This window comes from Protobothrops mucrosquamatus, unplaced genomic scaffold (genome assembly GCF_001527695.2).
Source record: "Protobothrops mucrosquamatus isolate PMUCROS unplaced genomic scaffold, P.Mucros_1.0 scaffold_25, whole genome shotgun sequence".
Lineage (NCBI taxonomy): Eukaryota > Metazoa > Chordata > Lepidosauria > Squamata > Viperidae > Protobothrops > Protobothrops mucrosquamatus.
This window is the reverse complement of record NW_015386101.1, coordinates 858,216-870,247: the sequence shown is the minus strand read 5'-3', so window position 1 is coordinate 870,247 and position 12,032 is coordinate 858,216. Positions and strand designations below refer to the sequence as shown.

At 40.2% G+C, this 12,032-nt stretch overlaps 1 protein-coding gene across 1 annotated transcript in view; it reads left to right on the top strand.

Moving 5' to 3' along the window:
• Positions 1–5,674, top strand: part of RAD54L2 (RAD54 like 2) — a 53,717-nt gene extending 48,043 nt beyond the window's left edge. The window contains exons 20-22 of the mRNA XM_015832413.1: positions 665–754; positions 2,949–3,041; positions 4,645–5,674. Coding sequence (XP_015687899.1) covers positions 665–754; positions 2,949–3,041; positions 4,645–5,630 — 1,169 coding nt within the window. The 3' untranslated portion in view covers positions 5,631–5,674. The remainder of the gene's footprint in view (positions 1–664; positions 755–2,948; positions 3,042–4,644) is intronic.
• Positions 5,675–12,032: the final 6,358 nt, after the last annotated feature.

The window sequence follows — 12,032 nt, the reverse complement described above, 5'->3', positions numbered from 1 at the left end:
AATTTTTTTTTCAAGAACACATTGAGGTTAGTTCGCTGATAACAGAATCTTATGTTGACCCTTCGTTGTTATGAATTAAATAGGACAGCAACACATTTCTAAGGCTCAAGATCTAGTCTTAATATAGGTCTAAAACAAAACTTAATTGCCATTACTTTAATTCATTCTACATGTTTATCTTCCTGATATTTGCCCTAGGGGAAATAGAGAATATTCTTCCCTTCTCAAAGAGAAAACATTGGCAAAACCATTTGGTCGTACAGACATAACATGCCTAATGAAAATTCTGCACTCTACCCAGCTGCTAAATGTGTTGGCGGCTTATTCATTTTTGTACATGCGTTTGTCTTTTAATTTTACAAAAACACAAAGTACTTGAAAAGATGAAGGAGAGTGATTGAAATGTCACTCCTGCATCCTCCTTTGTTAACTCGTCATTTTCTTGAACTAATAGTTAAAAATAGAGCATTATCCATTAATATAATTTTTCTTACTAGATTTTTCTCTCCTGCTGTACTTTTAAAACATATAAATACATAATGGTTTTGTGTTTTATATAATACCCAGCCAAATACTAAATACTTGGAAGATGTTATTTTTTTTTAACAATCCACTTTGAAGCCTCATGCAGTGATTCACATAGCTATTATTTTATCCATTTTAGATATAGTGATTCCAGGTACGAACACTTCCACAGATGTGCAGGCAAGAATCAGCGCTGGTGAAAGCATACATATTATCCGTGGGACTAAAGGTAATTGAGATAGTCTTCTATTACAGATTTTACCTTGTAAAGTGGGGTGAGGGTGGACTTCATTTTTTCTTTTTCTTCTATATTTCTTCTCTACTCTATCATTTCTTGTTCAAAAAGTAAAATGCCATTGGGAAAATCTCCATACAATAAAGAAGTTCCACATGGTTTTATACCTCAAATTAACATATTTTGATCGATTGATTTTCTTAGTTCAGATGGATCACATTCAGGATTAGTTTTTGATCATACATTTGTTCATTATTGACCTGTTTTAATATAGACAATGTGGTAGTAGTTTGAAATTACAGTAGAGATTGTAATTAGCCATCTCATGTTTTTATAAAGATATTTTGAAGATAGAATCAAGTTTACCAGGATGGTTGAAGGAGCTTTTGTCCTTTCCAAGTAAGGAATTCTGCACATTGTTGTTTTGTGATCTGCAAGTGACAGAATACATTTCATTTTTTGCCAGAAATCTTTATTTTAGTAGTTCTGCTTTCACCTTCTCAGTACTAACGTAGCCAGATATTGGATGCTACTTATTGTGCAGGCTGCTTTTTAAAATCCCCCTTTCTTTAAACATCATTGGCCTTTCAGAAATATAGAATTTGAACAAATGGTCAATTACAAGAGGCAGCAGGAGAGCTGATTGTAAATTGTTCATAGGCCTAGTTATTTGGCTGCTCTGCAAAGAACCTTTCTTTCACCTCTTACAGGCAATCCTCACTTAATGACCACAACGGTCTGTCACTAAGTGACGCAATTGCTAAGTGAAATAACACATGACCACAACAGACTTAGGTCACTTTTCATTCAGTTGTTAACCAAGTCATCACAGGTTAAGCAAGACATCACAAGGCCAGGGCTTGTGATTTTACTGCCAGGTTCTCCATTAACTTTGTTTATTGGAAACTGGTGACAATGGCAGTCACATGCTGCAATCATTATAAATGCAAAGTCTGCTTGTAAAGTTATTTTTTCAACATCATCATAACTTTGGTTGCTAAACGTGATATTTGTTAAATGAGGTCTACCTGTATTTCGTACAATACACCAAGGTTATTAGTGAATGAATTTGTATTGTTGAATGCATTTTATAACTCCATACAAAATGGAGTTGTAAAACCAATAACCTCATTAGGGGGAATTAGACAACCCACGACCAGTTGGATTATCATTTCAGAGATATTTCCATACCGGATTCCTCTATGTCTTCAACAATGGCAATCCTTCTAAAGTGCTGCCTTCACTCGAAAAGATTTGGGGAGATATTCAGAGATGTGTCTGCCTTGAAAATAGCCCAGGTTGAACTGTAGAACACAGCCAAACATCAGGAGTTGACCACATGGAATTTATGCCATTTTGTATTATGTCCTAAAATATTGTTTAATATTTTTAATATCATAAAATGTTTCATAAAATTTACCAAATTTCAATCCCATGGGAGTCACGGGTCAATGATTTTGGATTCGTTTTGTAAGCCCATTTGACGTCCCCTGGTTCAAAAATTATTGCCCTACAATACCTCACCCAGTCAAAGGTTAACACACAGAGAAACAGGAGACTAGTGCTGGACCCCATTCTCAGGGAAGTTCTGAATCTCCAGGATGTGAAGAAGCTGGATCTCCAGACACATCCTGGAGATTGAGAAGTTCCCTGATGGGCTCCAGCACAAGCCTGAAAGCTTGGAAGAACAAATCTCTGGTCCCGGTGACCAATTCAGAATGGATCCTGCAGAAATGATTCAACACCTGTATTCCCAGTTCTATGCTTATATGTCCCCGTGTAACCAATACAGCCTTTCTTGGTTGCTGCGAGATTCTGCACCCCAATTAATTAAATTCTTCTTACATATTCTTTGAATAAGAAAATGTAACGGGGAGCTAGCATGTTACAATGCAGAGCCCAAGTCACAAGCATAATTAATACTTCTAGTAATGCCCCTAGTCTCCTTATAGTCTCCAGAGACATTCCTAGAAAATAACATGATGAGCAGCTGGAGGCATGTCCATCTAGCTAGTAGACAGACAATTGTCAAATAAATTGTAACAGAGAAGCCTAGAAGTCTGTTGTTTTGAATGATAGTAGCTGTCTTATTATACCTGTAAAATGCTCTATTGACATCCCCCCACCCCCCCCATCCCCCAAAATTCGGGAAGTCTGGCTTAACTGCTATGATCCATCTCTCCCCCAGGAACATACATCCGGACCAGTGATGGGCGGATCTTTGCTATCCGAACTACTGGAAAGCCAAAGGGCAATGAAGATCATCGCATGGTTGCTTCAGGTGAACACCATTTTATTTTGAAAGCTTTCAAAGAGATTATATATATTCAAAACTATTTTTTCTAACAACAGTAATAAAATGTAGACATTAGAAGAATGGACATTAAAAGAAAATTCATTCTGTTAGAAAAATGAAAATTACATTAGAATCACGCTGAAACAAATAAAAAGTAATAAACATTTAGCATTTTAATTAATGTTAAAACAGGAAAGAGAAAGATCTGACAATGTGTTTACAAGGTGGGTATTCTGTTATGGCTTTTATACTTTGCTAAGGGGTTACCAATTTAATACATTTTGGAACTCTTTTTAACACCCAGTTAAATTATCTATGCCAGAGTTATTCCATTCATACAAAGGAAATAAGAAACGTGGTTTTCATGGTTTTAATTTCAGTTTTGTTTTATCAAAAACTAAGATAATATCTTTGGATCAGCTTTTCATTGTAATAAAAATAAATTTTCTGTAAAGTGGTGCATTTTACCATATTTATGGTAAAATAATGGCCATATATCTCTTGGAACAAAATCTCTAGAAGTTAAATAAACCAGACTTAATTATATATTTCTTTCATACATTTAAGACTCTCAGTTTTTAATTTATAGACTTTTTATGTCATTAATTATCACAGACATTGAATACATTTTGAACTCACGTAATACATTTCTACCATGCTTCATAACTTTTTAAATATAGTATTTCTATGTAGACTTTGTAGATCTATGTAGATTTTAACTTCTCTTAAGAATTAGCTTTTTCTTTTCAAATACATGACAGCCTGGAACTGATGTCAAAAAGAAAATTGATCTGTATATTCCTCTGTCAAAAATCTTGTACAACAAAAGTAAACAGGAGAGTTTGTAAAACCCATGCCAAAATCAACCCCTTAAATTGAGTAGGGAAATGAAAAGACAAATAGTGAAAAAGATGCAACATTGGAGCAATATTCTTCCATTTTTGTCACTAGAATACAGGTAATTGCAAGTAATGCAAGCATTTACAGATGCGTTTTCTAAGATCTAGTGCTTGCATGGACAATGCTAGAAGCAGAGAGTTTGGAACAAGATTGATCTGTTACAGTAAAAAGGTACAGGTATACCTCACCCATCCTGCCCCCCCCCCAAAAAAAAATACAAATTTCCAGCCTGTTAAATTGTGTTGAGAAAAAAAGCTTTACACCTGAATTTTGAATCCTTCCTTTCTCCATTTTCTTGGAAATTGCTGGGTTTCTTCTTTAAGAGATTTTCTGGTTCTTGCAGTGAAACCGGCTTACCAAGAGCTATGTCCTAAAATCTCTGGCTGTAAGCTTTTAGTTTGAGTATCACTTGAGAAAAAGTCTGAGTTCATTCATGTTATACAGCTCAGAAGGATATTGTAATGCATAGTATTGAAAGATGGATTGGTTCAACCACTATTGTAAACTTTTCTTAGACCCTACTGCCCATAATAATTTAGATTCCCCATCCGCCACCGAAATGAGTCACTGAAAACAAAGTAGCCTACTGCCTCATTAATCAGGCTGCTTTTTTCTACTACCTCTTCTGAACCTTTAGTGCCATTTCTGGTTACTTTTTTTACATGTTGTTATACTCTGCTTTACATAGGGTCCCAGGGTCCATCGGTCGAATCCACAAGCAATGGCAGACACAATGACTCATCCCCCAAACTTCCCAACACAGAGGAGCTCACTCGGCCTCTTTCGCCAGACAGTCCGGAAATCATCAGTGAACTGCAGCAATACGCAGAGGCGGCAGCTGCCCGTGAGTCCAAACACAATTCTCCCACCACCAACACTACACCTGGATATCCCACTCGGAAAGACAATGCGCCCCATGCAACAGCTCGTGGAACTGAGCAACGAGTAGGGACCCATGGTTTGGCTTCTTCATCAGCCTTGCCAGCCACTAGTCAACATGCTGACAGCCACTCAGTGCTGGACTTACGGGGGAACAAGCGTAAGTCAAGTTCACCATCTGGTCCAGATGAGCAAGCCCATCACCAGCAGAAGAAACGCTCACTGCCAACAACGGGTCAACCATATGAAAGTGGGTACCCTGTGTCTGGTGGGTTCACCATGCCCTCTGTCCCTTTAAACCACAACTTAACCCATCCATTTGCTCCCCAAGCAGGCAACTCATTGTACATGGGCACAGGCTCCTCCTATTACCAGCTGCCTAGCTTGCTATCAGATCCTCATCTGATGTTCCCTGTGACTACTGACCCTCTGCTGACAGCGGGCACTGCTAGTTCTTCTGCTGCTACCTCAGCCACCGCCAGCGTCCCCTCTTTCATGTTAAACCCCTCCATGACGGGGGTGCTCTCCAACTACTCGCTGCCCTTCTCACAGTCACTCCTCTCTGAGCCCAGGATGTTTGCTCCTTTTCCAGCCCCTGTCTTATCCAGCAGCCTTCCCAGGAGCATGGCGTCTGCCTACCCTGGCTTCATGTCACCTCACACGGGATATCCAGCGGGGGGCCTCCTTCGGTCTCAGGTGCCTCCATTTGACACCCGTGAGGTCTCTGAGGTGGGCTGCAGCTCCAACGAGGATGAGGACAAAGATGATGATGTAATAGAAATCACAGGGAAGTAATGGGCCTAGTCACTTCTTATAGATTGCATCTTTGGTCGGGAGGCAAAAATTCCTTGCTGGACCTTTTCTGAGGTCAGGATTTTATATCTAGAACACAGCAGAAGTGGAGGAGGAGGAGGAGGACGAGGTTGGAAAGGAAATGGCATGTTTAGTTGTCAAAAGATCTGCTTTGTATGGGAACTGAATTGAATGGACACCCCTCCCCCAGGAGTGGGGAGAAACAAGAGTTGGGCAAGGGAAGTATCACAGCAAACCACAGGAGTGCCTCCTTGACTTTCCCTCCCATGCTGTCTGTGTTGTCCAAAAGGAAGACTTGCCATTAATATTTCAGTCCCCTTCGTTAGACTGGAGACATTGGGCTGATATTTTTTTTCTTTTCTTTTCTTTTTTCTTTTCTTTTCTCTTTTTCTTTTTGGTGTCTGTGGAATAACACTCATACACAAACGGCCTTATCTGAGAAAGTTCCATTGTCCCATGATCAAAAAGCAGGAGATTTTGTACCCTAAGAAACCCGGAGAATGAATCGCATTCTTGAGGGAGGGAGGGAGGTGGGAAAGGAAGGAGCAGGCAACATGTCATATCTGGTGGAAGGGAAGGGAAGGGAAGGGGTGGGCAGGGTCTGCGTGAAAATGAATTTTTCATCTTTCTGAATGTTCCGGGCAAATTAGCCCAGTGCCCTTCACCCTGGCCCTTGTGGAGTGGTGGCAGGAGATGGAGAGATGGGGTGCAGATATGGACTGTCCTGCTACCTTCTCTAAGAGTTGCATTTGAAGACTGGGGGGGAGGGCCATTGTGGGTCAGTTTCTTCTGGTTTCTTCGGCACCGTTGGGTTAGGACTTGTGTCAGTCGTTTAGTGAGCTAGTGCTTGGTGGAGACATTTTAAGGCTTTTTCCCAATTCCCCGTCCAGCTTTTTTTTAGTGATGACTCTCCGGCTGCGCCTCCTCCCCCTTTGAAGCGATGATGAGCCTAAAGGTCTGGCAAAAGAAACAAGCTGTCAGATTTCTGTTGACCAGAATGAAGTGGACCTCCTGCTAAAGGGTTTTGCCGGAGCTCCTTGTACCTCTGCTGCCAGGGTTTTTATTGACCCTGACTGGGTGATCTCCCTCCTCCAGAGAACTGTTGTGTTACTAATTTATTTCATGAAAGTGAAGTATTTATTGGGGAAGTATTTCCCGCTTCTTCCTGGCTAAAAGCAGTTAGGTTGTTTATAGCCTGGCCTGTTTGAGAAAGAAATAAAGTGACAAGTAGATTGCTTGATAAATTCAGGGGTGTTTTATAGGGCCAAGGCAGAATTACCCCCCTCCCCTGTGCTTCATTGGAGAAACTGGGGAGATTGGGGGCTGGGGCATTGCTTAGGTAGAGCTTTGTTTAGTCTCTAGCTTTTTCTCTTACAGTGGGCAACAGTGAGGTTGACGTTAAAGTGGCTCTCTCATCAGTAGGAGACAAGGATTTTTAAACTAGGTTCCCGCCATTCCAGTGGTTTAATAGTAAAAAAACTAAAGCTTTGCAGAGGAAAAACCCCCCTCTATATTGTTGCTAGTATCTGGCCCAATTTTATAATACATTGCCACAGAGGTGTGGAAGGATAAGCCATTTATTTTCATAGAAGGCTTAACACTAGAAGGAAGTTACAGAGATGTGGCATAGAAATCAACATTTGCCTTCCTCTCTTATTGTGCAGAAAAGGGAGACGATGGTACCTCTGGGGGGCAGGGGGGAGGGATGGAATAATTCCCCCAGCTTGTCTGTAAAAGATTACACTGAATAAATTGGTGTTGTATAAGATATTGTCATTCCAAAGACAAGGGATGAGATACTTGCACATCCATGACAAGGAGTCAGTGAGAGCATTGCTAAGAAAACCTTTCCAAGATAATAGTGGTTCGGATCCTGTTCTCACCTTATCTTTGTTATGTGGCTGCTGCAAAGAAGACAGTGGTGGATCCACAGAAAAGTGGCTAAAATTGCCAGATTCCTTCCCCCCCCCCCATGAAGAACTTTCTTTCGTGCATATCATAGCTCTCCGTGAAAAGTTTGAACACATGGTTTGAATGGAGGTAATGTGAGAACTGAGCCTTTGCTCATCCTATAAAAGACCTACCAGACCCCTTGGTTGAAGAGGTTACGGCGACTTGTTTTTCATATTGTGAATCCGAAATGATTCTGAGAGAAAGCGCTGTGTGAGTATGACTGTGCGTATGTGTATACTTTTATGTACCATTAAAAAGCATGTAAAGTTGGGCTTTCTGACTATCTTTCTCTGCTAATTGGGCACTGTCCGGTCAGGCCTGACTCCACCATTTGTAGAAGCCTTAGATTTAAAGTTAGCTATGCAAATTACTTTAATTATTTTAAAATAAAAAAACATTAAAATAGTGCTTTCTTCTTTAACATATCCTAGGAGTTGAAAACCGAGGGGTTCTGAGCAAACTTCTGGACAACTTGTCTTTGGATGCACCATGGGATTAAAAAAAAAAAACACACACAAACACAAACCCCCACAAAAAATAACAAAGCAAAATTAACTGATGGTGTCCATTCGAGTTTCTCCAAAGACTTGGCCTTGGTACGTCTGTGAGTCATGCCCTTTTGTGATTTGTATGTGTCCCAACTCATGCAAAATAATGACGGCACTGATTGTACTGTAAACTGCAACCCTCTAGGTTGACTCGGGAACTGGATATAGGCAAGGGGGCTTATGCCTAAGCAGCAAGAATGCAGAATTTTTTGAAGCCAAGCAATTTTGGGTGAAGGAATTTTTTTCCCTTCAGGTTTTAGGCAGACCCAATATTCAGTATACAGTGAGTTTTGGGCAGCAGAGGAGATAACAACCCGTGCAATCCTGCAAGCTCCTGTCTTGACTTTCATGAAGTAACGGGGCAGAAAAGGCAAGTTAATACATTTTATATGCAATTAACTTCAGACTGCTGCTTTTGGATTCTCTTGTCTCTTTTGAACATCATATACGAGCACAGAAGAGTCGCCAGACTTGACAGGTTTTGATAACACCCTTACTGTAAAATATGGGATGTTTGATCAGGAGAAAAGATGCAGCTGTAATTAAGTAGACCAGGCATCTGTAGTCATCTTTTAAATAGGAATGGAAGATAAGGTATTAGCTGTAGGAAATGGTGTACACCTGTAACTTACTAGTCTGACCACTGGATGGCGATGTTGCATCACTTGGATTTTTATTAGATTTTAACAATACAATATTTTGAAAAATTGGCTTTTGTACTTGGATAAGAATAGTATAAAAATGTTAAGTCTGACTGTGCACATCTCTCTCTCTCTCTCTCTCTCTCTCTCTCTCTCTCTCTCTCTCTCTCTATCTATCTATCTATCTATCTATCTATCTATCTATCTATCTATCTATCTTGTCCTTTCTCTCTTTCCCTAAAATGTTTACGTTAGTGGATTGCTTGAACATAATTGTACCACTGACAAGGTCCATTTGGTCACTCTCTGTCTCTCTCTCTCTCACACACAAACACAAACACATACCTTCAGTTAGACCAGCCACTTTCTGTGAACTTTGGAAAGAAACACATTTGGGGCAGATTCCTCTATTTCAGCAAGTGCCTGACCTGTGTCTCCTTCCTAATAATAGGGGTTTAAATATAATTGGTCTCCTAGAGATTAAAATGCATTCCCAGCACTTGCCAAGAGAGAACAGTGTTGCCACTGGCAATGAAGACCGCATTCTTCTGCTTTGCACCCTTCTTGATTCTAGAGAGCATAAAAAAACACCCTCTTTCTCACTTATGAATTCTCCCACGCATTCAACATCCTTAGGAAGGTGTGGCTTCTAGAAACAAAGGGTGGCTGTTGTGCCTTGTTTGTGAAGAACAGAGAATGGTTGACTTGGGAGCTGAGTCAGAACAGCAGAGTGGCTTGCATAGTACACAATGTCGGAATGGTCCCTTCCTTGATGCACTGTAATTCTGAAGAATGTAGTGGCTGCTCAGAAGCAGCATATGTGTTTGTGTTGTGAGATCTCTGAATTTAACTACTTCTTTTATATCAAGAATAATTTCTTTCCTTTGCTGGCTTTTTGTTAGATCTGCTTGCCAGGGCCTGTGCAACTTGCACTGTTAAATTTCAGACCACAAAAGAAAACATGTATTATGAATTTACAGGTGGAGCTGAGAATACAGCTAGATGTATTTGGCTAAGGTCTTGGGATACTTAGGAAGGTTCTTGCATCCCCTGGGTGTTTTGGAACTGCATGTAATCTTTGGATTGTCCTTGATAAACCATACACTGCAATATCTCTCTGCGCTTCAGAGCAACAGTACTGTACCAGGTTGGTGTGGTACAAAATAATTGACCCCTTCATAAATGCTTAGGGTAAAAACTTGACCTTAAACTGTGATATTTTACAGAGCTTGCTACTACTTTCAGTTTTATTCCAATTCTGGCAGTATACAGTTTAAAACTGACAAAGATCATCTTGTTTAGACACAGATTTCCTATGATGAATTATTTTTGGTGGGAATAATAACACTGGAGGACTTCTCCCCAACCATGTTAAGAATTGCCCACATGTCTGCATGCTAATTACCGTTCTCTATCTCCGTGTGACCAAGATATGGAAATGAGGAGAAGGGCTGTCCGGAGAGGGCAGGTTTGATATGAAAGCGCTCCTACGGTATTTCATTATCTGTGGGACACAGTTATATGGACAGTTTAAGGAGGAAAAAAAAATCTGATTTCAACCTCTGTCAAGGAATCCCAGGAATATGCAAACTTCCTCTCTTAAAATAATGATCCTGTTGATTGTGCTGTCAGAATTATGAAATTGATCACAGCAGTGCAAATGTTCCTTGCAACATCTCAAATCGAATGAAATTTTACTATAATTACATATATTTTGCACTGAAATCCTGATTTAGGCACTGTATATATAATTATTAAACTGGAGAAATGGTTGATCATATTAGCTCCACTAAGCCAAGGGAAATATACCCCAGTAGATTAAAACAAAATCGTGTCTTATTTAATACCAAAACCCATATTATATCACGTCTAGGGATTTATAAGGACATTTTTAGGTCTTTTGGGAACGCTTGCTCCTCGTAACTCAATCAGGAAAGCAATTTCTGTAGAAAGTAGGGAAGATACTTGCGAGTTTAGGGAAGATCAACAGAAATAGAAATTGAGGGCTGGCAGAGAGGGAGAAGGAGTCCTTTTTTTTTTTTTTTTTGAGCTCTTTATTGAAACAAGACCACTAACAGCTGCCCACAGCTGCATTGCTTCTTGGGTCCTATATTATTAGTTTCCCTGTTTACATTCTCTGTCCCTCCATTTAATCTATTTGTACAGGGGAGCCAAGTGAATTGAATGGTTTTCTTGGTTTGTTTTTCGTTTTTGCCTTTAGTTTGTGGCCTGTGCTTTGTGGTTGAAATAAAAGGACATTTCTGTAGCAGGGTCAGTTGGTTGGCTGGTGGCACGCATGGGATATGTGCTTCCCTCATCTCTCTGTCCAGTGGGGGGGGGACGTGCTCACTCGATCTCCCAGAACAGAGACATTTGAACAATTTTGTTGTTTATATGATGTATTTATTTTTACTTGTGTTTCATGTCATTTTTTTAAAAAAATAAATAAATAAATTGTAAGTTGGTATAATGCCTATCAATTCTCTCTCCTTTTTTAAAAAATAAAATAAAAAATAAACTTCAAACGTTACGAAGAATTTGGTCATTTTGGTCTGGAATTAGTTTGAATTTTTCCCTCCTCGTGGTTTCTTCCACCCAAAGGAAAAAATAGTCTGACAACATGAGTTTGCATGTTTTACAAACGACGTCTTGCATTGGTTTCAGTGATATTCAGGCACAATTAACTAGCTCAGTGGTTCTCAACCTTTTTAATGCCGCGACCCCCAACTGGTCGTAAGTCGAGGACTTTCCCTGCCCGGGAGCGCCGCGCATGCGTGGTTCCGCCCCCTGCGCCGGCCGAGGCGTAGCTGGCAAGTGGCAGAGACGGAGCAGGCCGACCACCAGCTGGCCCAGCCCAAGGGAGGTAAGGCACCCGCCGGAAAAGGGGAAAAAAATGGCGGACAGCCTTGCTTGGCGACCCCGATGAAATGGTCGATCGAGACCCATAGGTTGAGAACCGCTGAACTAGCTAATTAACTAATTGATTAGCTTAATCAAAGCTAATTAAAGCCTCCATTTCTAGGCAGAATGCAACGTTTGACACAAATGTGTATTATGCTTATAATCAGACCTTGTAACAAACCAACCTACAGTAGTAAGAGGCTGAAGTTCCATCACCCTTTTTATATATGAATTTCCATCAATTATAGAGATTTGGTTCAAGCCCTAATTTGAAGTTGCACTGATTGGAAATAGACCAAACTGACTAAACCAGATCTGAAGTGGAATTTTGAAACCCAAAG